Genomic DNA, 27252 nt, shown 5'->3' with positions numbered 1-27252 from the left:
GCTTAAAAGGATTTATAAAAATTCATTAGAAAGATAGAGGTCTATATCTGCAGCTATTCATCATGAAAGTGCTATAGAACTTCCATATACAGAGGCAGTATATCTCTGAATACCAGTTGCTTGGAAGAAACAGTGGGCGAGGGCTGTTGCCTTCACAGCTTGTTGGCTTCCTGGAGGCATCCCGCTGACCCCTGCAGGAAGCAGGATATTGGACTAGGCATGCCTTTGGGTCTGATCCAGCAGGGACCCTCCTTAACATTTAATGCCCACAGAGGATACATGAGTTAAGGGAAGAAATGGCTGAAAGCAAGAGTGTTTCCAGGAACCAGAAATGAGTCAACCAAGCCATGGCCACGGTGGCTGCCAAGGCCACATATTACACACAACCCTCCCACCCTTCAACCCTAGCTGTCCCTGTCATACTGGTCTTCCATCCCACACAAGATCAGCACTTCATGTCCTTTTCCTTAATATTGGTCCTGGAGCCCCTGCTATGAAGGGAAGTGTGGAACAAGTAATAGACCGAGAGATAGGGGCAAAGCTCCAAGGTGGTGCAAAACCAAGGAATGGTAGTTAAAAAAGAAAAGCTTGGAGGGTTGTTGTTTCCAAATGGTAGCTGAAGGGGTTTACCCCGACTGCTTTCTCCCAGCTGCAAAACATCTCAAAGGAGAGAAGGCAAAACTAATCCAGCATTACCAAATAAATATTCATGCCTCTCCCTGCCAGCCCTCAAAGCTTTCCAGGATGAAAAGCTAGATACCTATGGCAATAACAATACTACCTCATTGCTTGTGAGGATGAGGAACAATGAAAAGGAACTTCTGATTTCTTTTACAACAAAACACATGGCAAACTGCACAGTGACATGAGAGAGACAGAGAGAGACAGAGAGACAGAGAAGCCACTATTTCCCCTCAGTACCAAATGTTATTGTTGCCCAATTTGTTTCAGAAAACAACTGTTTTTCTTCAAGAAATTCCAAATTTTATTGATTCCTGATGTGTCTAAGAAATGAATCTTCCCGAAGCTTCCAGACACTAATAAAGTTTGAACACTTCTTGTGAAAAGTAGTTGTTTTTCTCTCTTGGAGGTTATTTTTAAGAAATATCATCACAAATTATTTATAAATTGCCTTCTAAAGAAGTGTCACAAGGTGATTTACACTAAAGAAAACTAAAAGCAGTTAAAAACTCAAAAACAACAAATGCATTTAAAACAAGACTAAAACAATAACAAAGTAAATAGCAAAGGCCCATTTATCCCATCCAGCTTGGAAAGCTTGCTGGAACAAAAATGTCTTCAGTTGTTTCCAGAAAGTGCAGACAGTGCGGTGCCTGTCGTATCTGGACAGAAATGCAATTCCACAGAGCAGGGGCAGCCACCCTAAAAGCCCTGCTCTGAGTCACTGTGGAGGGGGCTTCTGAGATCGTTGGAACTTGCAGGAGAGGAACTCTCCCGCAGACTACAGAAATCTATTGGGTGTATAAGGAATAAGGCAAGTTGCAGTCTAGATTTTGTAACATTCTTTCTCTTTTGTTAAACTTCTGATCAGTTATGTCTGTTATGCAATTTAAGGAAATAATAAAAATTATTTATAAAAAATAAATAATAAATAATAATAAGTAATAAATAATAATAAATAAACTGGGGACGCGGGTGGCGCTGTAGTCTAAACTACAGAGCCTAGGGCTTGTCGATCGGAAGGTTGGTGGTTCGAATCCCCGCGACGGAGTGAGCTCCCGTTGTTTGGTCCCTGCTCCTGCCAACATAGCAGTTCGAAAGCACGTCAAAGTGCAAGTAGATAAATAGGTACCGCTCTGGCGGGAAGATAAACGGCGTTTCTGTGCGCTGCTCTGGTTCGCCAGAAGTGGCTTAGTCATGCTGGCCACATGACCCAGAAGCTGTATGCCGGCTCCCTCAGCCAATAAAGCGAGATGAGCGCCGCAACCCCAGAGTCGGCCACGACTGGACATAATGGTAAGGGGTCCCTTTACCTTTACCTTAAAAATAAATAAAGGATAAAGCCGTCTCTCAGGTAACCTGGTCCTGAGAGTATAGGGCCTTATAATGTTCATACCAGCACCTTGAACTTGCCCAGTAGCAGATTGGCAGTCAGGGCAAATCCCACAAGCCGGGTGTTATAGTTTGCCCCCACAAGCAACTTGGCTGCATTCCCCCCCCCCCCCCCGCTGATCCATGTGCCTCCTCACTTTGTTCCAAACTGCACAGGAAGCCATGTGTGTGCAGTGATTTCAATTCATTTCTCTCTTTTATTTTAGGATGCGCAAGGGAAAGAAAATATGCATATAAAAATAATCTCTCATTGCCTCTGTTTTCAAGGGGAGAAGGTAGCTCAGAACCGTGCTGGAAATGAAGATCAGCCATTCTAGGCAATACCTGTGTGGAAAATATAAATGCTGAGGGGCGGGTGGTGGTAGCGGCACAGGGCTGTCAGCCCAATTACTTCCCAGCAAAACTAATTCAGTATTTCAGGATGGGGGGGGGGGGTTATGTAACCATACAAGCTAACCCACTGAGCTTTGCAAGTTACTGTAAAGCTCCTGAAAGGATTGTGTGGGCTGTAGCTTTCAGCTTTCCTGGAATCTGTGTTCCTGACAGCTGTCTAACAAGGCAGTTGTCCCCCTAGTGATGTAACCTAAAGCATTCTCACTTCATTTCCTCCTTCCCCCTCCCTCCTGAAAGATAAAAAGTTAACACAGTCCATTTAACCCGGGACTTGACAGCTGGCTCTCTGCCAAGCTGCTAGGCCTGAATTGCTCCTGCAGAAGCAAAGTCTATACCCAACATCCTTGGAATGCAGAACCGCATCTAACTCTTAGGAGGAATGAGGCAGGCGGGACTCTCCTGTAGGTGTGCACTACCAATAACTCACAAAAATGAAACCATGGTGAGCACTAAATCTAGATAAACCAGAGGAATAGCTTTGCACACAATAGGAAGGAATCTCATGTATGAGGAAAGGATTATCTCAGGCATGGGGTCTGTGCAAGCTCCCCAAACAAAGCCAGTATGTGCTCTATGAATTTTACTGTGGTCTATTGACCACACTGATCCGTTATTGTACAGTCCTTTGCCCTCTCTGGGAGCTTCAATGGGGCCTTCCTAACTGAGGGGAAAACCTTGGGCATCCCCACCTCCTGGCTTTCCACTCCTAATAGCACCTTTGTCTTTGGAGTTGCTTGGATGTGAGACCCAATCAAACTATTACACGGAAGTAAGAGGCAGACAGACATGTGTGACACAGAGAGTGTCAAAATGGGCATAGCATTTAAGCAGTCTTGCAGTTAGGAAACTCCTTCCTGAGGAGCCAGGCCCATCACTCAGGCCACTGTAAACTGATTAACATCTCAAAGTTGTGCAGAACATAGGCAATATTATCAAAACAAAAATACAACACAAAACTAGCAGAACAGTAGTATAAAAGCATAGAAAAATAAATACTACTACTACAATTTAGACAGTCTCTGCCACCCACTCCTCGGGGCCCTGCCAGTCCCTGACAAAAAAGGGCCAGGGGAAACCTAAGCAAAAAGATAGGCCTTTACTAGACGTCTCAAGCAACGTATGCAAGTGGTGTCAAATGGGCAAGCAGACACATGTGTTAAGATTTGTGCCATACTGGAAAAGGTTTATATGCAGGTTTCTGTAGCTGTCTGCATTTTGTGTGCAACACAGGACTGCACGCATGTGACTTAGCCTAAATTGTTTTTCATATGTTTAGCGCAATCTTAATGTTTTTGTCAGCTTGCTGGTGTGGCTTTTAAATACTACATGAAATGTGTTGATGGCTTACATATCAGTGATATTGCTCTTGTGAGCCACTTTGAGCATAATATGGAAAAGTGGCATATAAATAAACTTGATGATGACAGCGTCAGTGTTATTTGATGTGATCTACCAGCTAGATGACCAGAATATGACAAAAACAGTACTTTTTTCTAGAAAAAGAGGTGCCGGTACTCACCATTAAGTTGTTACAGTAAGTGCCACACTTTTTAACAACAAAAGAGAGATGCTGTTACTGCGTACCATTGAGTTCCTGGGGAGGGGGGAGCACTGGACAAAAACCATCTCCAATCATGCTCCCTAGTACAGTGGTACCTCAGGTTAATTACTTAATTCATTCATTCCGGAGGTCCATACTTAACCTGAAACTGTTCTTAACCTGAAGCACCACTTTAGCTAATGGGGCCTCCTGCTGCTGCCGCACCGCCAGAGCCCAATTTCTGTTCTCATCCTGAAGCAAGGTTCTTAACCTGAAGCACCATATGTAACCTGAAGCATATGTAACCCAAGGTACCACTGTATTTTATTCAAGAAAGATGGGCCTCTAGCTTTCCTATTAGGAAGATGCAGAGGAGAGTGCAACCTTGTTGCTCAAATTACCCCTAATCATTTGGCTGCTGGAAGCAATCAATCTAGGGATTTCTCTTTGGCTGCTATGTTTTACCCTGAAGTACACAGTGTGGGCTGTAGACAGCAAGAGGAATACAGGGAAGAACAAGTCGTTCAAATATGACCCAGACAGCTATTAATTTTGCTGCCAGCAGGTTCTAGGAATAGGCAGACATCTTTGTAATAGTAATAACAAGTGGGACCTGCAGCAAAAAGTTGCAGTGTGAAATGTTCCTGCTCAGGGTTTCTCTTCACCCTTTCATGCCCTTTTCTCAAGATTCCCACCCCACCCCATGCCACCATACTCAGCATTCTATGGCCATCTGAGATTCCTCACCTCACATTCTTTTAGAATCCTGCAAGTCTCTGAATTCCCTGGGAAAAGGTAATAACAGGTAACCAATATGGATCTATAGAATAGATATAGCCAGAGGAGCAGAGGTTGAGCCTACACATATATCATTCTCTCTCCCCATCCCCATTCCATACTCCTAGGTCTCTCTTAAAAACAGCCCTGAGAGGGGTGAAATCATTCAGACTTCTCTTGTCCCAAGGAATAAAATGGGTTAAAGAGAATACATGGCAGATGAAATTACCAAGTGCTCCATTTTCTTGCCAAGTTAGTTCAACTCATTGCCTCTTTCTTGGCTGAAAGAGTTAGGCAGCCTGGGGACAGAGGGGGAGAGGGAACAGTTTTCAATGCAAAGGGGGAAATTTTGCTTGATATTCTCTCTCTCTCTCTCTCTCTCTCTCTCTCTCTCTCTCTCTCCCCACAGTGTGTCCTAAATCCAAAAGAGCTTTCTGCTCATTGACATTAGAAAGATTTTGAGATTTGTTGTTAGGCTGTGGGTGAATTTGAGCCTTTGGGACATATTTGTTTGGAAAGTTGTTGCCTGCCTCACAGATTAGGAAGACATTTTAGTGTGGTCAGATTGCTCAATTTTTAGATTTGGAAACACAATCTAGACGTTTATTCCCCAACGGTGCCCTACAGATGCTTCCGAAACACAATTCTCACCATCGCTGACTACTGGTCACAGAGGCTGGGCTGATGGGATCTGGAGTCCAACATCTGGAGGGGCACCAGGTTGAGAAAGTCTTACCTGGCCAAGAGTCCCACTATTTTGCTCCTCCATGCTACTTTGGATGACCCCCCTCCCCCCCCAAATGTCACAAAAGAAAAGCAAGGAAGCAAGAGAAAGGCAGAGAGGGAGCAGTCTCGCTTGACATTTTCCAGAAACCTGGGGAAATGCTCTTAGATGCAATAGCAGACAACATTCCAATGCACACTGCTGGGAACATAGTCTGTAACAAGCACCACATCACAGAGCAACAGCACAGAACCAGTTCAAATGTGAGCAGGGGGATGGGGGTATATTGTGGTCTTCTTACATGTTGGAGTACCATCTGAGTATGCACAGAAGTCACTCATTTTAAAAAGTTGTGTCTCCCCACCACCCATCAAAACTTTTCTCCTGCGCATGGAAAACTGATGTGCCAAGAAAGCCAGCATAATAGCCTTCTCTCTGACATGTGAACTTTCCCATGTGCGGTGTTCCTATGAAACAGCTTAGTAAAACAATCCAGATTGCTCAAGCAAAACATCCAAACCATATGTTTCGTATAAAGCCATTTCTTCTTAACCATGACGATGGTGATCAAGTTAAACTCAGAACATGGAGTGAAACCCATCAAGAGAGTCTCTTCAAGGTAAATATTTGGACAGTCTAGAACAACTCCACCCCAACCAACACCCACATCCAGCCAATAAAAGTGAAGAAGGGACAGCAGATTTTTGGAAAAGGGCATATATTTTATTCCAGCAGATCACATCTCTAAACTACTTTTAAAATCCATCTGCTACTAAAGGTTGGTTGGTAGGCAGCAGTCAGATGAGCCAAGGCAGTTGCTGGGTGACAATCACATTGTGCCTTGTGCTTACCAGTGTTTAGTAAGTTTGCTTTACATGTTTCCTGCTCTTGGCTTTCAGGATAGGGCAGATTCAAGCTTTAAATAAATGAAGAAATAAATTCCATTCCTTTTCCGGGGCCATGTAAAGGCAGCATCTGCATCAGTCCCAAACCATGGAATAGATTCATCATGCTGCTTCAAGGGCTTCACAACATGTGCCTTGATGAATTGGTATGGTTTAAAACTAGCTTTGTGTCATTATTTTCAGCATGTTGTATTTTTTAGTAGCACCTGGGTGATTTATTTTGGCTTCCTGCTCACTGTAGGAGCAATAGTCTTGAAATATTTTCTCTGAAAGATACCATTTGAACCCTGCTAAATATTCTAGATATAAAGAAAAAACAAACTAAACGAAATCCTCACGTCTTTTTTAAAGACATGTCCAACAACATCTGGTGGGCCCCTGGTTCTTCATTTCTGTGTTGTCAGAAGGATGACACACAGTCTTCTTTCACTGCAAGATACCCAATGAAGGAAGTTCTATTTTGGCCAGGAAGGAAGTGAAAGGTAGATTAGGCTTCTCAACTGTTTTCCTCTGATGTACCCCAGCTGGTATCCAGTACATATGGAAGATCCTGGGCTGAGTGGCCTATGTATCTAAAGCCAGCATAGCAACATTTCCATTTTTACATTTCCATTTTTACATTTTTACTGTGCCACTGGGAGCTGTCTTAATACTAACATATTGGCACCCAGTTGCCACCCCTTGCTGAGATCGTTGAAAACACACTGTTCATATAAAGCACAGCATTAAGAGGCAGGCACATGATGTGTGTAAGGAACGCAAGCTGCACAGAGAAAGGCATTAAATTATTAAAAGTCTGAGAAGCCTGCCTCCTGCTAAGCTATGAGTATTTAGAGGTCTAAGAACCTGAAAGCCGATTTCCTTCTGAAATTGTTTGGAGGATCAGAGTCAGAAGGGAACCCAGTTGCAAATGAACACAGGCATTGTCAATGGGCCACAAGGCTGCAGAAAATGCATTCATAAAGAGGAGGTTTAGATCAAGATTACAAAGGCTAGCAGTCCTTCCAAAATGCTCAATGGAAGAACAAATCCAGTGATTGTGTCCTGCCACGGATACCCAGCCTTGCGAACTAGGCACCTTTAGGTCGATAATTTCCGAAATTGATGATGAGCTGAGACAAATGGGGGGGGGGGGGTGCACACAAAAGTCTGAAAGTAGGTCACAAGTTTCTGGGAATACTGAGTGCAGCATGCTACTTTCACAGGCCTTCATGATCAGATCAAAAACAAAGGAAGAAGTGGGTCACAAATATTCTCGTGAGGAAGCTGGTAAAATGTGGGTTGAACAAGGTAACTGTTAGGTGGATTTGTAACTGCTTTACTGACTGAACCCAAAGAGTACTCATTAATGGTTCCTCGTCATCCTGGAAAAAAGTGACAAGTGGGGTGCCACAGGGTTCTGTCCTGGGCCCGTTGTTGTTCAACATCTTTATAAATGAATTGGATGAAAGAATTGAGGGGATGCTCATCAAATCTGCTCATGCCACCAACTAGGAGGGGTAGCTAATGCCATAGAAGACAGATTCAGAATTCAAAATGACCTTAACAGATTGGATAATTGTGTCCAAGCTAACAAAATTAATTTCAATAGGGACAAATGCAAGGCTCTGCACTTAGGCAGGAAGAACCAGGTGCACAAATATAAGATGGGGGACACCTGGCTTACTAGCAGTACATGTTTAAAGGATCTAGGGGTCAAGCTTCACATGAGTCAACAGTGTGATGCAGCAGCAAAAAAAAGCTAATGCTATTGTAGTCTGCATCAACAAAAGTATAGTGTCCAGGTCAAGGGAAGTAATAGTACCACTCTATTTTGCCTTGGTCAGATCGCACCTGGAATACTGCGTCCAATTCAGAGTGCCACAATTTAAGGAGCTTATCGACAGGTTAGAACGGGTGCAGAGGAGGACGACTAAGATGATCAAAGGTCTAGAAGCCAAGCCTTACGAGGAATGGTTGAGGGAGTTGGAAAAGAGGAGACTGAGAGGAGATATGAAAACCGTCTTCAAATATCTGAAGGACTGTCACATGGTAGATGGAGCAAACATGTTTTCTCTCGCTCGGGAAGGTAGGACTCGAACCAATGGATTCAGGTTACAAGAAAGGAGATTCTGACAAAACATCAGGAAGAACTTTCTGACACTAAGTGCTGTTTGACAGTGAAACGGTCTCCCCCGGGAGGTGGTGGACTCTCCTTCTTTGCAGGTCCTTAAACGGAGCCTGGATGGCCATCTGTCATGGATGCTTTAGTTGAGATTCCTGCATTTCGGGGGGTTGGACTAGATGGCCCTTGGGGTCCCTTCCAACACTAAGATTCTATTATTCTATGAAACAAGGCAAAAGCTCTATTGATGTGTGCCTTTTAAAAATTGCTCTGAGGGCATATTTACAGTACACGTTTTGAATTAGATTTATATCAGTTCAACTGCCCTGGCTTTTTTCGAAGAATCCCAGGGAATGTAGGTTTGGGTGGGATGCTGACAACTCTTCCCCTGATTCATGAGCTACAGTTCCCAGGATTTACTAAGGAGAGGGAAATGGCTGTTAAGCCAAGTTCTATTTTGGATGTGTGGATCTGCCCTTTGGAGGATCTTTGGGCAGCCATCAGCTCAGACTTACTTTGTCCTTCTCACCTTCAAATATAAATGCCACTGCTTGTTTGTCAGTGAATTGTGTTTAGTGAGTCCCATTGCTTGTCATTTCAAGTCCCCGGCAAAGAACAAGGAGCAAGGAAGGGGCATGAGGAAAAAGAGTAAGGGTGACTTACAACAAAGCCAGAGGCTCAAGGAAAGGCTGGCACCGAGCTTCTGCCACAGACTTGTACTATGATACTGGGCAAGCCGCCTTGTGTGCCTCTTGGCCTTACAAAATGTGAATAAGTGTCCTGCTTTTGATAGAGGCTATGTATGAGCTTATGCCATGCTCTAAGGCTCCTATGGTTCAGAGGCATTACTTGGATTCAATCAACAGAAGAGTGCTGCATTGTAGAGACTTGAGGAACTAGAAGGTTGCAAACTATTTTCTGGCTCACACACATAGCTTGTCACTGCAGAAAAGTCCTTCAAGAGCTTACAAGAACAAAGATTCTGACACCATATACTGGTAGCGTTCATTCCCCTTTTTTATATAACCTGGCATGAAATGGCTATAATTCAGACTCAAAGTCCTTCACAGCCTCTCTACATCCCACTTTAATTTACCGTTGTGTCTCATATGCTACATGTTATTGTACAATTGATTCTGCCCTTTTCTTTTGTGGGGTTTTTGCAAGCTATTTACCTGTTAAAGTGAGAAAACTGGACTTTGCTGATGGAAAAAAGGTTTTGTAAAATCAAACAGTATTTTTAAAATGTCTGGTAGTCAAGGATTTTTTGGCCTCTTGGGAAATTGAAGCCTCTAAGATGAACATTTAGCTGAACATCTAGGCTGCACCCACCGAAGCTAATGAGAGCCTGCTGATTTTGTAACAAGAAGGGAATCATAGCCACGAAACTGGTTGCTTCCGAAATTGTACTCCACGGGGTTTTGAGTCCCAGCCCTGTAATGATGGGCCCATAATTACAACTAGGAGCCCATTATGGGTGATTTGAAACATCCGCTCAGCTCAGAACCTACTTGGGTGTTGTTGCTTTGCCTGCATGGGAATTGGTTCAAAAGACCTGCTCCATTATCAGCAATCTGGCCCAGACCAATTTCAGCCAAAGATAAGCAAACCATCTGCATAGATCATGGGAAAGAAGAATTTTTTCAGGTAAAGAAATAACTACTCTCTTTCTGTCCCTAAATGTGAAGAGGCATTCTTCTTCTACCCAAGATTTCTTCCCTACTTTCATTTTTAAGTGGAAAGGGACTAGGGAGAGAAATGTTTGTTGTTTTGATGGTAAGTGTAATAGCTTGGCTTCAGCAAAATGCTGTTTTACGTGGGATGACAATTAAACCAGGAGAAAAAGCAAGAGACCACTTCCAAATCTTGAAGGAAAACAAGCAGAAATAAAGCAAGACTGGAAACAAAGTACATATGGACTGCAGTTGGATCTTTCTTCCATTTTTATTTAAAAGGAAAACCTAAAACCCAGTAACCAAGCATCAGGTTGGTACACAAACGGTTCAACAGAGATACGGTTTCTTTGCAAACTCTGTAGTAACTTCTTCTCACTCTCAGTTTCTTTCTGTTTAAGGGGGTGGGGAGACTTGTCAAGCTACTGGCAGCAATAATTGAAAACTGTCACTGTGGAAGCCTTTGTTTCTTTTCCACATAGTGGATGCAGCATCAAAAGACCTCACAGAGCCAAGAGAAGTCACCATTTAGACACTACAAGCTCATCCACACTTTCACTTGACCCATATTTTGCTTGTATTGTGTACTTGCCCCAGGTCCAATAGCTTTTATCGTTGTTCTGCGGCTGTGCCTTGAGAAAATCCGATCATACTACTGAATTAAAGCTCAGTTAAGCAAAATCTATCTACAGATTTTCTGCACATCTGATAAGATCCGATTCAGCAAGTAAGATCGGATTTTTGCAAGGCACAGCAACAGAACAACAAGAAAAGCTTTCAGGCCCAGAGAAATTAATCAGTACACAATACGATCAAAATATGGGTCAAGCAAACGTGTGGATGAGTCCTCCTGGAAATAATCAGGATTATTTCCATCCAATGGCAATGTTACAGATGTGCTTTTAGGTCCCTGCTGTTCCTGGAAAGGCACAGCACATTCCAAGCCACACAGGGCCTTTTAGTCAGCTTTGCAGCTTCTGATTAGTAGGCCACTTGATGCTGAGCACATCTCTTGTTATGACTTGAATGGGGGAAGGAAGTCGGAGGTGGCGATGGTGTTATTTACAAAATTCCAATTCCCTTCAACCATAATTAAAAGGCTGTAGTTCCCCAGGTACTATTAAAAAAGAGCTTGGCGTCTCAAAGCAACCTTGGAATTAACTTCCCGAATGCATAAATTCCTCAACATCCATACACAGTGTTGCTCCCCAACTGCATGACTAGGAAGACAAAAGACCTGAGTATGATTCTTGACTCCATCACTGACCTACATGATGACCTTTGAAAAATCCCTACTCTTCTCACCTATGCTCTATGAATCAGAGTTCTGGATATGAAGTCAGCCCACGTGGTGCACCTGCCAAGACGGGCCCAGGTTCCAATCCCCATTCAGCCACTAAGTTCACTGGGCAATCTTGGGCCAGCCTTATACTCTGAGCCTAACCTACGCTTACTTGGTTGCTGTGAGAATAAAGTAGGAAGGTATCACTGGATGCCACCCTGAGCTCCTTGGAGGAAAGGTGGAAAATGGATGTAATAAATAAATGAAATGTTTGCTGCAGTTCCATAATAGCATTCTGAATGCCCATCACTGCCTATAGCTTAGTTCACCGTCACAGAGCTTCTGCTTTGGAACAACCCAAGGAATGTGAAAAGTAAAGGCACAGGTGCTTGACTGGTCTGAGGCCTGTAGAAAAATGTGCAATGTTAAGAAACTCTAGTAAAATGGGGTGAATCTGGTAGTCAGTTGAGAATGTGAGTGAAGTTGTCCACATGCCAGTTCCTTGGGGGGGTGTAATTTCCTTAAGGGAAATGGGATTCGAAAATATGCAGCAGACTGAGTCACTGCAATCTTACAGTATGGAGAGCTATTTCTGGCTAGCTGCTTTGATGGCAACAAGAGGAGCAGGCATCTAGCTATATACAGGTCTTGTCATAAATGGGCCAACTCATCACCTTGGAAGCAAACAGACTGTCCATGGGATTTTTTAAAAAGTAGATAATACCAATTGAAACTGAAGAGCTGATGTAACTGTGATTGCTACTGTAGCATCCGAATTCGTTTGCACTGTAATTCTCACTGCCTCCAAAGGAGCGTGGTAGAGATACCACCCCTGCAGGCTAATTGGTTTCCCAAGGCATAAAGTAAATGGCACTGAGATCCTTAACATGCACACAACTGCACTGGCTGAAAACACATGACTACAGCATCCGCAAAGCCAGTATAAAAGCATCATGGCTTGCCAAGCTGATCTGGCACAGCCAAGAAGAAATGGTTGTCATCCACATGGTCTGTGTCCAAAATAGAGGCACTGGTATCATGCTGGGGCCACCAATGATTTATTTCGGAAGTGGGATCACTCTTGGAGACTGCAACCTCCTGGTCAGGGAGCAGGGTTTCCAAATTTTTCTGCCTTGAAAAAGAGAAGTGGGAGGATCACTGTCCCAGAAAACCGCACACTATAGTCTGGCTCTTCCAAGTCCTGCTAGTGCTCAGACCAGAGGAACTAGGAGAGCTAAGCACCAGAATGATGCACACCCTTTCTAGACTCACCATGGGCGAGACGGGGGAACGCTCCGGCACTCTCAACTATTCCCCCTAGGCCTGAAAGTCAGAAAGCATGGCTATGGATTTCCTCTGCATCCAGTCAGGACAAAAGTGGCTCATGGCAGTCAAAAGAGGAAGGTGTAGTGCTTCAGTGTGGCTGAGTCACTGTGTACTAGTAAAACATCTCACATTAAGGCCACACCTACCTGCACAGTCACTTTCTCACATGTCTGAGGCACATCCATGTTCCTCTGAAGTGCAGGTCTGCATTTCACATCACAACAAAAACATCTTGCAATCATGGTCAAAAGCAATGCCAGAACATAAGGAGAACCCTGCCATACCAAACCAGGGGCTTATATATTCCATCATCCTGTTTCCCACAGTAGCCAACCAGAAACCTTCAAAGAAGATGTCTCACTCTTCTTCCCTAGCAACTGGTGCACAGAGCCATATGAGCTCTAATCGTGGAAGTACTAGAGAGCCATAAAGACTAATAGCGATTGATAGCCTTGCCCACTGTGAAGATGGCCAATCTCCTTTTAAAGTCATCCAAGCTGACAGTCGTCACCAAATACCATGGAAGCAAGTTAGATATTTCAACTGTGTGCTACATCCTCTTTAGGAGTTCAGACAACTCTACTTGGAGATGCCCGGGAATGAAATTGGGACAATCTTCATGCAAAACTTGTGCTCTAGCACTGAGCAACATCCCTTCCCCAATGTTGCTTAACTGTTCAGCCAGAACAGGACGTTAAACATTCCAGCAGCTCTTGTTCTCACATACTCATGCACAGGAAACTTTCTATGTTTCTGCTTCGGTGCTCTCAAGCGTAAAAGGTGACCTGGGCAGGTACATTTTCCCTAGGGTAGACTTGCACTCAACTGGGAAGACAGTGACAGCAACTCCACCACCCAAACTGATCCTACAATATTGCCTGCCCATAATACAGAATAGTGAGAAACCAGGCAGCGTTGTTGCTGCCCTGTGCTCATGTCCTGCTGGCAGGCTTCCTACAGAGGCAAATGGTTGGCCACTGTGAGAACAGGATGCTGCACTCGATGGGCCATTGACTTGAATCCAGCAGGGCTCTTATTACATTCTTATAGACAGTGAAAAGGGCACATTCAATCCCTAATGCAAATCAACATGCTCCAACCTTTTCTTCATTAGGAATTCATGCTTGTAGATCTTCCTTTAAATGCCTACCGCACCCTTTCAACATTTTCAAGGCAGCAGAATTAGATTGAATAATGCAGCAGATGTCCCACCAATGCCATGCACAGAAGGTTATTAATCACCTCAAGGACACATTTATATTTGTCCAAGGTCATCTGCAACTTATACAGCATCACCAAGTGATAGTCTTTCCCATTACTGCAGTGGACTGACTGCCTCAGATCAAAGGGAAAGCATTGGAAGGAAGCAGTTTCCATGCCCATTTCCAGGTTCAAAGGATTCAGACTATTTTTGTCTGGCATAAGAATGAAAGGAGGGAGGGAGGCAGCCTCTTGGAGAGAGAATGGTGGAAACAAAAGCTTGAATTGAAAAGCAAGACAAGCAGGCCTCAAATATTGCTACCTATTCCTAAAACGATACATGGTGTATTAAGAGCCACTGGGAATGTTCAAGGCTGTGATGGCCGCAGAGCAGAGCCACTTTTTATGATGAGAGGCTGCCTCCAATTATGCCTAAAGTGAGTGTTAAAAAGCAAAAACGGTACATGTGTGAAGGGTGCAGAATTCTCTACTTGTCTGTATCTTACCCTACTGCAGTCGCTCCCTCTCCAGATACTCACAGGAATGCACCCCACAGCCAGCTACTTCCATTATCACCACCCAGCTCGAGATAAAATTTACCTGAGGGCACATTGTCTGCTGAAAGTTAAGCCAGGGATCATAGATCATACAGTTAGAAGGGAGCACGGGGATCATACAGTCCAACCCCCTGCAATGTAGGAATCTTTTGCCCAACACGGGGCTCAAACCCACAATCCTGAGATTAAGAGTCTCATGTGCTACTGACTGGAGCTAGCCTTTGTAATAGGGGGTGGAACAGCAATGCCCCCCCCATACCTTGCAGTGGCAGTGGTTTCCAGGGAGATCTCACCCAAATCTCACAAGAACTCACAAAGCGCGTAAGATCTTCTGAGACTTCGGTGAGATCTTGAAAGATCTTGACGGAAGTTGGTGCCACTGATGCTCATGCTTCATGGACACCATCACACAACACAGGTAAGAGAGGCAGAACAGTGGGGGTGGCCCGTTCCCATTTTGCCTCAAGTGGGGAATCAGGATGTGCTGCCCCTGAATCTAGTATATCTGATCAAACAGGGTCATGTCCAGAGAGGAGCACTGGAAGACTCTGCTTCAGCTACATGATCCTTCAACTGTGGTGTACCACAAGCTATATTGCCCCAATGCTGTTTATCATCTGTATGAAGCCATTAGCAGTTTGTGGGCAAAGTCTCATCAATATGCTGAGGACACACAGCTGTACTGGATGATGGCCATTAAATTGAATGTAAGCCCTGGGAAGACAAAGGAACTGGGGGTGGGTGGGTTCCCGTGTCTGGCATATTCACCAGTTCCCTGTTCTAGATAGGGTTGCACTCCCTCGATCCACCTTTGTCACTTGAAGTTCAATGGCCTCAGTGGCTTGGAGTGCCTTTTACCAGCTGCAGTTGTTACACTAACTACAGACAATAGTCTGGCCATGGTGATTCATGGATTGGGAATCTCAAGATTCAATTATTACAATGTGCTTTATATGTGGGGCTACCCTTGGGCCTCATCAGAAGACTCCAGTTGGTGCCAAATGCTTCGGCTAGACTGTTGATAGAAACATACTATTGCCAGCTCATAACTCCAGTGTTCAAAAGTTTGCACTGACTGCCCATATGCTACCAAGCCAGGATCAAGGTTCTTGCATTAATTTACAAGGCTTTTAACAATTTGGGTCCAGGAAACTTCAAGGACCACCTAATCCCTTATACCCCTGCCAGATCACTGAGATCTTCAGGGGAGACACTGTTAGTGATCCCCCATAGCTCAAATGCAGGGCTCATGGCCACCAGGAGTTGTGTGTTCAGTATTTTGAGTCCAATTTTATGGAACACCTTTCTAGTTGAGGTCAGATAGGCCTACTGAACTTCAGGTGCCTACTGAAGAATTTGTTTTATCATTGCAGCAGGAATTTTAACTGAAGTTTGATTTTATAGTTTGAACTGATGTTTTACTTCTTGCATTGTAAACTGCTTAAGAGACCACTGTAGTTAAGCAGCTAAATAAATAAATGCCACTGCCTATGTCTCAAGGTCTCCCTTTATGACATCACTATCCTTGCCTGCCATGGAAAAAACCAAGCCTCAGACAACCAGCAGCACGTCCTTAAAGAAGAAGAACTCTACAGAGAATCCAGCCATGACTCATCCTTCCTCCCAGATGGCTTAGATATATATAAAAAAGTATTTTCTAAATCACTACCTTCAGACTGAGAAATAGAGACTATTTGGCCAACAATTGTACAGTACTAAAATAAATAAGAAGAAGCAGCAAAAAACAACAATAATGCACACAAGTTACTTGAGGAATCTTAGATTTCAACATGTGGCTTATACTTGTCCTGACATTATGCAGCTTTCTGGAGAAAAAGCAAAAGGGGGAGGGCAGAGATAGAGAGACAGACAGACAGACAGACAAACAGAGACAGAGAGACACAGAGAGCATGAAGCACACAATGGAGCCAGGGTTCCTAAGAGCTACATACAGGAACAGTGTTAAACACGGCCTGCACTGAGCTTTAAACAAAGGAATGCACAAAGTAGCTCAGGCTTCCACCCAAAAGCATGCACAAAGTAACAGCATAAAAAGCAGCTCTTTCGGAGCCACCTGCTCCACAAATCACTTTCAAGTGACTGAGCCACAAAGTTAGTCACTCCTACAAATCCGGTGTGGATCACTGAGGTTCCTCTGTCTATGGGGCAGCCAAACCACCAAGATCTGGACTGGATCCTATCCCTCCAAGGACCATTGCAACCCCACCCTATTCAGGCCTCTCAAGAGCAGTCTATCCCACAATGTAAGAACAACTGAGAATGACTTGCCTCTTTCAAAGGCAAGTGCAGAATTTCACATGCCAGCCTCCCAGTTAGCAACCAAGAAAATTAGAAAACAAGGGCTTCTGGAATTGTTTTTGAAGATCTATTTTTTAAATGCTTTTTAACATCTTTACGCGCCCCCTCGCCCAGCTTGTCCGGAGTTTTGGGCTGGGTTGCCATATTATTCTTATTAGTTGCTGCCTCCTGCTATCCTATCCATCCAACAACTCTAACCTTCTGCACAAGGGTGATGAGACACATTATGAAAGTATGGCTGAGAGGGTGTTAATTACTTTGTTAGATACAGGGAAAACCATAATGAGAGGATTCAGAAGATACCCTTCCTCTTCTGGCGAGGAACATTTGCAAAAACTGTGAAAATTCCAGTTCCAATAGGAAGCTATACCAGTTAAATAGCTATCCTTTTCTTTTGTTCTCATTTGGGGCTTGTGTGCCAAACGACCATGTTCCTACCTAGTAGATATTGACTATTAAGAATTAGCATTTTCCTGTCCCACATATGCCAGAGATGTGGGTCATCTCCAGTTCGTAGCTGCTCAGCTGAGGAAGTGTGGGTACCATCACAGCTCTCCACTGAAGGGTGTAGATTATTTGAGCTGTGCAACTTGCCGTGAAGGAAGGGGCAGAAGACAGTCATGAGCAAGTGGCAGACAAGAGGCAAGATGGTCTAGCTAGCAGTGCTTGTCTCAAGAGACTGGGGAAAAAATCCTTATTCAGCCATTGTCTCCCCTTGTGACTAATCCAATTGTTCAGCTTCCCCATTCAGCGATTTTCTATCTGTATATTAAAGCGTAATAGCTCCACCTCAAGGGACAACATCTACCAAAGACAACATTCTGCCCCACCCTCCAATGCATCCCAAATTCTTCCTTTTCGCTTGTTTCACTCAAGATTAATGATGATAAAATAAATGGTTGTCTTCTCAGTTAAAAGCTCCATTTTCTACCAAATCTTGCCAACTGAATAGTTACATTTTTACCATCTTAAAAACAGCAACAAGCCGGAAGGGTGTGAGGGTGGGAATCAACCACACAACATTTTTGTATGCAAAAGTAAATTGGTATATTAATCTAAAGGAATGTGTGTTTCCATGAGAGGAGGAGCCTGTTCATGAGAACTTCTATACAGCAAGCAGCAACTTACGGTGCAAGCTGAGAGAGATGTTGATGGTCCACTCCTCAACAAATCCCTTGAGATTGGGGATCTTGGCACATTTCAGGATAGTTTGGGAAGAGCTGTCACCAACATGGACCCAGCAGACTGTGTCTTCTCTGTAGTTGAAATCCATGGCTGTGGTCTGCTTGGTGCTGGTGGGAGTGATGTTAGGGACAGACCCACCATTCAGGAAAGTAGCCATAATGTTCTGAGAGTTGGCAATGAGTAGGATTGGAGGTCGATCTACTGGTTCTGTTGAAGAAACAGAGTTGCCAAAGATGAAACAAGGATTGGGCACCCAGATGCACATCTTTCTTAAAGGACCTACTCATTTTAGGATGAGGTCCAGCAAATGCACTAGCCAAGGGGCACCCCCAGGTAACAAAGTATGAGAATAATAATAATAATAATAATAATAATAAATTTTATTTATATCCCGCCCTCCCCAGCCAAAGCCAGGCTCAGGGCGGCTAACAACAAACAAATAATCAAACAATCAAATAATCCAACATTCTAAAACATTTCATTATAAAAATTAATTAAAATCAAATTAATGGCAACCGTTAAGCAAAGTTCTGTGCAGGTTGCCGGAGGTGGGAGTCAGGCTGGGCCCTGACCAAAGGCCTGGTGGAACAACTCTGTCTTGCAGGCCTTGCGGAAAGATGTCAGGTCCCGCAGGGCCCTAGTCTCTTGTGACAGAGCATTCCACCAGATTGGAGCCGCAGCCGAGAAGGCCCTGGCTCTAGTTGAGGCCAGCCTAACCTCTCTGAGGCCTGGGACCTTCAGGATGTTTTTATTTGCAGACCGTAGGTTCCTCTGTGGGGCATACCAGGAGAGGCGGTCCCGTAGGTACGAGGGTCCTAGGCCGTATAGGGCTTTAAAGGTTAAAACCAGCACCTTAAACCTGATCCTGTACTCCACCGGGAGCCAGTGCAGTTGGTATAGTACCGGGTGAATGTGATCTCGCAGCGAAGACCCCATAAGGAGTCTCGCCGCGGCATTCTGCACCCGCTGGAGTTTCTGGGTCAGTCTCAAGGGCAGCCCCACGTAGAGCGAGTTACAATAATCCAGTCTGGAGGTGACCGTCGCGTGGATCACAGTGGCTAGGTCAGGGCGAGAGAGATAAGGGGCCAACTGCTTAGCTTGGCGGAGATGAAAAAATGCCGCCTTTGTTATAGCTGTAATCTGCGCCTCCATAGAGAGGGAGGTATCGAAGATTACACCCAAACTCTTAACGGACGGTGCTGGCACTAATTGCACCCCCGCAAGAGATGGGAGTTGCCCCCCCAATCCCATATCGTCCCGTCCCAGCCAGAGGACCTCTGTCTTCGATTTAGGATTTAACTTCAACCGGCTTCCGCGTAACCATCCAGCCACAGCTTCCAAACATCTGGTCAGTGTGTCTGGGGCCGAGTCAGGATGGCCATCCATCAACAGATAGAGTTGGGTGTCATCGGCATACTGATGGCAACCCAGCCCAAAACTCCGGACAAGCTGGGCGAGGGGGCGCATAAAGATGTTAAAAAGCATCGGGGAGAGTATCGCACCCTGAGGCACTCCACACACCAAGGAGTGGCGGGATGACAATTCCCCCCCAAGCGCCACCCTCTGTCCCCGACCGGAGAGAAACGAGCGCAGCCATTGAAGGACTGTGCCCTGGATCCCCACGTTGGCAAGGCGGTGGTCCAGGAGTTCGTGATCAACCATGTCGAAGGCTGCTGACAGGTCTAGAAGAATCAGCAGCCCCGACCCGCCTCGATCCAGCTGCCTGCGGAGATCATCTGTTAGGGCGACCAGAGCCGTCTCGGTCCCATGACCAGCGCGGAAGCCAGACTGGAATGGATCCAGAGCCGATGTTTCATCCAGAAACCTACCAAGCTGTTCAGCAACCGCTCTCTCAATCACCTTACCCAGGAATGGAAGATTCGAAACCGGGCGGTAATTGGATAGATCTAAGGGATCTAATGATGTTTTCTTTAAGAGCGGGCGCACCACTGCCTCCTTCAATTCCCCTGGAAATATCCCGGTGCCAAGGGACAAATTGATGATATCCCCCAGGGGGGCCCGCACCTCGTCTGGACACGCTCTAATCAGCCAAGATGGGCACGGGTCAAGAGGACAGGTGGTGGGCTTTCCAGCTCGGAGGAGTCTGTCCACATCGGCTGGGGATATCCGATCAAAGTGGTCCAATACTGGACCCGAGGACAGTCGAGGGGCCTCCAGTTCCTTTATTGTATCCAAATTGGCAGGGAGGTCATGGCGGAGCAACAGGACCTTCTCCGCAAAAAAGCTCGCAAATGCCTCACAGCTGTGTGTCAGATTGTTATTTAAATTTGGCTGTCCTTCAAGGGACGTTAAAGACCTAATTATACTAAATAATTGCGCCGGGCGAGAGCTAGCGGATGCAATGGAGGCCGAGAAGTAAGACTTCTTAGCGGCCTTCACCGCCATCTCATAGGTTTTCATAAAAACCCTATAAGATGTTCTTGAGGCTCCGTCACGGGCACCCCGCCATACTCGCTCTAGCCGTCTGAGGTCCCGCTTCATTTTCCGAAGCTCCTCGGTAAACCAGGGAGCCCGGTTTCTGCGGAGTCGCAGAGGGCGCTTAGGTGCGATCTCATCTATGGCTGCCAGGAGCTGGGTATTCCAGCCCTCAACAAGCTCAGTCAATGAGTCGCCAGGGGGAGCAAGGTCCCGCAAGGCTTGACGGAATCTATCAGGGTCCATCAGCCTCTGCGGGCGAGCCCAAATCGGCTCGCCACCTAAGCAGGGTGGGGGTGGAAAGTCAATCCTGGCTTTCAGAGCGTAGTGATCAGACCATGGCACCTTAATTGAAGGAGACATGATCACATCTATACCTACGCCAAAGATCAAATCCAGCGTGTGGCCTGCTTGATGTGTGGGGCCTGAAACAAACTGGGAGAGCCCTAGTGTTGCCATGGAAGACACCAGGTCCAGAGCCTGTGAGGAGGGAGTGGCATCAGCATGGATGTTGAAGTCCCCCAATACCAATAGGTTAGGGAACTCCAAGGCCCAGCCGGCCACCGCCTCCAGTAGGCCTGACAGGGTGGCTGCTGGTGCGCTAGGTGGCCGGTACACCAGCCAGACAGCCAAGCTCACCTCAGAGCCCCACACTAGGCCAAAATGCACAAAATGTGTCAATTCCTCATCTGTAATATGTCAAAGAAACATGTAAAAAGGGGAGGAGAGGCAGGCTGTGTGATGGGGCGGTTTGTCCCGCTATCATACTGCCCAGCACCAAGTGAAAAAGCATTCACACTCAAGTGAGTTGTTTGCATTGCCCTGCACAAAAAGCAAATAACTGTAAATGTGCACTTGCACTGTGACTTTGTATGTAAATTGTGTGCAAAATGTCGGGGTAAAGAGCATTTCTGGCCCTAAATTACACTCTGGGGGTCCCCAAGGAATCAAGGTGGCAACATCCTTTATGAGAGCCAACATGAGATGACTGACATCCCAAAACATTTGTGAGAAGGTCTTCCAAACTGTGCTCCACTAATCAGAAAATATGGTGAGCACAGTAAAAGTGCTTTGTAGAGTGCAAACCAGGCCACCACTGCTTGCCCACAAGGCTGGGGGAAAATGACTGATTTGCTTACCATTCTTAGCTTTGCAGGACTTGTGATCAGGCTGGAGCAGATATCCTTCAACACAGCTGCAAACATAGGAACCATGGTGGTTGGTGCAGGTTTGGCTACAAGTGCCGTAATTAGTGCACTCATCAATATCTGTGAGGAAGAATGAGAAACTTATTACTAATCTGTTATATATCTAATATAGCTCAGTAAAATGCTGCTGTGGAAGTGCATGAATGGAGCGGAAAGACAAGGATTTAAAAAACCGAAACCTTGGGATAAAAAAGTACATGCTCACTTCCTCCAAGGGCACAATATTCTGGGGACACTGTCCTGCACAGGCCACTCTGAAATGAATGAAAGCTCCCCATGAGAAAAGGAGTTTGCATTTCCATGTGAAAAGATCATATAACTGATTTTGCCATAACTTGCAAGCCCCAAAAATGAAACATTTCTTAACACCCAGCTTGTAAGTGCTGTGCCTGTATCACTCTTGAATTATTAGATGCATACCTATCTCATACCTGTTTCTAGGTCTGCCCCCCCAAAAAATGTTCACAAAGTGAAAGTGACATGTAGCTGACATACTGAAAGTGACACCAATATAACGCTCTTGTTCATCACAATTAAAAGTCCGACACCGTAACTTATGTACTGAGAGCCATCTAATTGCTATGGAAAATCTGGATCTAGAATCCAGGACTCCGAACTGACAGCTAACAGCACTAGCTCATTATTTCATGGTATCTCTCAAGATTGACATTTCTTCTGCTTCGTGTGAAGACGGAAAGTCCAGACACAATCATTTTAAAAGCCACAACACAAATCAGTCTACCATGAATTCCTACTGAAAATAAAAATGATTGGAGGAGGGGAAAGGAGATGGGGAGAGGGAGGGAGGGAGGGGAAGAGAAGAATAGGGAGACAAGCAACACTGTCTATCAGAGAAAATACAACAGATGTAGACCAAACGTATGTTTTTCCTCCTTAGAAGCTGCTGTCAGATGCCTGTCTTCTGCATTCTCTCCTGTTCCGTATTACGGACGTCACCTACCTTTGCAGCTTTTCCCATCTTCTGCCAGCTGGAAGGTACTGTTGCAATAGCACTCTGGGCCATTCAGAGTCCGGGCACAATGGTGCTTGCATCCCATCTCTGTGCAGTTTTTGTAGAACTCTAAAGAAACAGTGGGAGGGGGAGGGAAATGGCATCAGTTGGCTGCTGGGAAGGTGATTTAGATTTGAACAGGTGTGGGGGAACCTGTGGCTCACTTGATGTTGCTGCACTACAACTCCCATTAGCCCTGGCCATCAGCCATACTAGATGGGGCTGATGGGAGTGAGTCCAACAAACACCTGGAGGGCCACAGGTTTCCTACTCCTGGACTGAAGATTTCAGGGACATATAAAACCTAGAGTAGTGAACAAATTCACTGGATATTTCTTCTGCATTAATATTCACGCATGGCACAAACAGTTCTGCAAGAAGCTACAAGGCTCATGTAGAAATCTTCCTTTTGGGTTTTGTTACATCAGTTTTAACCTAAGGTTCCCTCCTAAGTCAGGCAGGTGTACAGCAAAGAGTGAGTCTTGCTTCTTCAAATTAGTTTGATATTTAGGAACCTCTTAAGAAATACAAAATGCTATGCTCCAAAGGAATCCAGTCCCTCTCATATTTAAAAGGTTTGCAGCAATGCAACTCAACAGTTCCATTTCAAAGACGTGGTGGGAGAACAGCTAATGGTCAAAGCTTATTCTGGGCAAAATCCTTAATATATGTCATACCCGCCCATCTCCATCTCTAATAAAGTCAATTTTTATTTGTATTTTTAAATAAGCACCAGAATCTGGAGTGAAAAATTCAAGAAGATCTGAGAGGATGCTGGGGTATGAAACTTGTATTGTCTGCAAGTTCACATCACCCACAATTACCACCCCAGGATCCTCTGCAACACTGCAAGAGTTTCTGAGGCACACCACTCATTTCAATAATAATAATAATAATATTTTTTATTTATACCCAACCCTCCCTGGCCAAAGCCAGGCTCAGGGCGGCTAACACCAGTAAAATTACAGCAAAAACATAATTTGGGAGGGGGGCCAATTTAAAATACAGGTTAAAATGCAATTTAAAATGCAGCCTCGTTTTAAAAGTAGCCCATAGATCAAAACCATAAGGGAAGGGAAACAGAAGGGTCAGACTGAGTCCAAACCAAAGGCAAGGCAGGGCAGCTCCGTCTTGCAAGCCCCGGGGAAAGATGTCAAGTCCCGCAGGGCCCTAGTCTCTTGTGACAGAGCATTCTACCAAGTCAGGGCCAGTACTGAAAAGGCCCTGGCCCTAGCTGAAACCAATCTAACCTCCTTGAGGCTCGGGACCTCCAAAATGTTGTCATTTGTGGACCTCAAGGTCCTCAACGGGGCATACCAGGAGAGGTGAATGTGGCAACAAGTCTTGGGCCAGTCCTGAAACAGGCTCACAAGTAACTGGCAGGCACCATAATTATCCAAGTCAAATCATCAGTCCACTGGGGCTGTCACAGATAGGTGGCATTGGCTTCAGTACTCAACATAACACAAGGGAATACTGTTACCCCCACTATTTCCCATCACTCCAGATTATTACCAATCAAAACCAGATGTTAATATTTTACCGAATTTCTCATTTACAGTCAAAGTCTCTCTGGGGTACATGACTCCCAATAATTTCAAAAGATGTGTGCAGGCGGCTTATTTATTTATTTACTTGTTCATTCATTCAAACATTTCACTCTATAACACTTCCACTTTCAAGATTTGCAGCAGTACAGTAGACGCTCGGGTTGCGAATGTGATCCGTGCAGGAGGTGTCTGCGCACGTGTGGGTTGCAATTTGCGCTTCTGGAAGTACCCATTCCGGTACTTCCAGGTGCGGTGCAGTGCGCAACCTGAAGCATCTGTAACCCGAGGCATGACTGTACAGCATTGCTGCAAATCTAGCAGTAACATCATGCCGCTATGCCTCATCCAAGCTATTATGGGATGCTGCAACCAAACCACATGACTGAACTAGAAGAATGACAATTATTTTTAAACTGTACAGCTTAGCTGTGGAGGGAGAAAATTTGCTTGTTATTTTAGTTTTGGCAAAGTTGTTGAAGACCCATACACAAACATTATCTTTGTAGCAAATTTAACACAAGGATTGTTTTCCTAAAGAGCACAGAAAAACATTTCCATTTTTACAAGTGCAGACAACAGCTCCTAAACTGTAACGATCTGTTATGAGCTTAGGAAAATGCCTTACACCAGCATTGTCTACTTTGACTGCAAGCAGCTCTCTGTGCTTTCATATGCCACTATCTGATCTTTTTTCGAAATGGAGATGCCAGGGATTGAACCTGGGACCTTCTACATGCAAAGTATGCACTCCAGCACTGAGCTGTGATCCCTCCTTGAATGCCAGTCTTCTCCTTCACAATTTAAAAAGCTGGTTTGCTTGCCCAGTTGTGTAAGCCACTGCGCCAGACTATATAAGTTTTGAATATAGAACAGCTACAACATCAAACTGGTTGGACAGCGTTCTTGAAGCTACCAGCATGAGTTTGACTAAACTGCGGGAGGCAGTGGAAGACAGGAGTGCCTGGCGTGCTCTGGTCCATGGGGTCACGAAGAGTCAGACACGACTAAACGAGTAAACAACAACAACAACAACACAACATCAAACATTATGCAGGCGACACAACTTGATCTGGGCCACTGTTACCGCGAGGCATCATGCTAATGCACTTCAGAAGCATTGTAGAAAGTTGCTAAGAACCACCAATATGAGAGGGACTAAAGATGGGAATATTTAGAGGCAGGTTTGAGGCCAACTCACTTAGACTATTCCAAAGCTCTTGTGACTATGGCAGGTCCCTCTACACTAGGGCTGAAATTTCACAACTGACTAGGCAACTGGCAGGAACGACCTTTTTATTATTATCTGGGATGGGATGGACCAACTCAGCAGTTCCCAGGCACACCAACACAAATGTGATTCTACCCACAAGGTTGCAAAATAAGGGGGGAGGGGGGATGAAAAGTACCCTTTCGCTGGGAATGCTAACTACTCAAACAAGGCAGCAATAAGATAAGCTTCTGTGGCTCCAATTATTGCACAAAGGGGTCAGCACTGTAGCTTTTGTGGCCAAAACGGACAATAATTATGTGCTACTAGAGTGCACTTCGACCTACAAATGGTTCTTTGTCTCTATCCTCTCCCTCCCACCCACCCGCTCCCCCTTTCTTTCCATCCTGGGTGCCACCGCTGCCACTTCAGAGTTCAGCATTTCAAAGCTGGTTACAAGAAGAGACCCATGCATTTCTTTACAATGAATTGGTTTGCAGTGATTTCAAAATGGAATTCATTATGAAAAGAGCCTTAGGGCAAGTTTGCACATGACAGTTTCTTCTATATGCAAGCAGCCCTAAATGAACTCAAGATCTGCAGTTGTAATTAATAATGCAACCTGTACAACCAGGCAAGAGTGGATGTAGCCTCCACCAGTGGCCTTTTTCATCTGGCAACTGCCTAAAAGGAAAAGGAGAGACAGTGAGATCCCAACTTCATCAGCTTTGCGCTGGCAAATGCCATTTGGCTCCTACTTCCCGAGGTTCATCAGTGGCTAGTCTATCTGGAAGCTGTGATAGTGAAACAGACTCCCACAAGAAGTAGTGGACTCTCCTTTCTTGGAGATTTTAAAGCAGAAGTTGGATGGCCACCTGTCATGTATGATCCAGTTTGAGATTCCTGCATTGCAGGGGGTTGGACTAGATGACCCTCGGGATTCCTTCCAACTCTACAATTCTATGCTTAAAAGAAGGATGAGTCTGCTAGGGTCCTTTGGATCAGTGTGGCTAGGACCAACTGGGTTCCTTCCACCCACAATATATCTATCAGCAGCCACTCAAAAAGCCATTATACTTGGCCGCTTCATTTGCATGTTTGGTTTCCTCTTCCCTATGTTATCCTTTGTTCCCATTTTTGTCAAATCCATTAGTTTGTAAGCATTCTGGTGAGGGCCTATTTTGATTCTTTGTATCATTTATCAGAATTTTATGTTGAATAATCATGCTGGCAGTATGATGGCTGCTAAGAACAACCAATGTTAGCTTATATATTTTGCCAGGCAAGCACAAAGGCTGCTTGTGCATAGGTGAAAATGTCACATGAACTGAGTCTTTGGGTTTTCTCTCTTATTTTTCTCTTCCACCTGTTTTTGTTACTCTTTTAGCCCATGTCAGCAAAGCAGCTGACACTCAGAAATGGATGATAGATTTGCTTTCTGTGTGTCTCAGGGGGCACTTCAATACTATGCCATTGCAAGCCTCTCTATCCAGTGTTGCAACTACCCACACATATTGAGGAATCAGATGGCTACATATTTTCTTGCAGAATCATGTAATTTCCATAATTCCAGCCTCCTGGATATCAAAACCGTCAGTGACTTTTTTTTAAAAAAAAGAGCACATAAAAGAACATAAAGGTTCTGAAAAGCCCTTAGTATGGTATCCCACTGAACCCTGGAGTGGTTTCATGGTGTTCCCAAAATGAGATTCATCTCTTAAACACCAAGGTCACAAAGAACACCAGCCAGGGGATACTTGGAAGGAGACAGCACTTCCATC

The 27252-nt window shown here is 44.9% G+C and overlaps 1 protein-coding gene across 1 annotated transcript in view; it reads right to left on the bottom strand.

Annotated features, from left to right (window-relative positions):
* Window positions 1-27252, bottom strand: part of LRP1 (LDL receptor related protein 1) — a 321217-nt gene that overhangs the window by 169113 nt on the left and 124852 nt on the right. Inside the window, 3 exon segments of the mRNA XM_080996568.1 lie at window positions 18002-18265; window positions 21634-21762; window positions 22664-22783. Of these exon segments, the coding sequence (XP_080852694.1) occupies window positions 18002-18265; window positions 21634-21762; window positions 22664-22783 (513 nt within the window).

This window comes from Podarcis pityusensis (assembly GCF_964106645.2).
Source record: "Podarcis pityusensis genome assembly, chromosome: 2".
NCBI classification, from domain to species: Eukaryota; Metazoa; Chordata; class Lepidosauria; order Squamata; family Lacertidae; genus Podarcis; species Podarcis pityusensis.
This window is presented reverse-complemented; position numbering and strand designations above follow the sequence as displayed.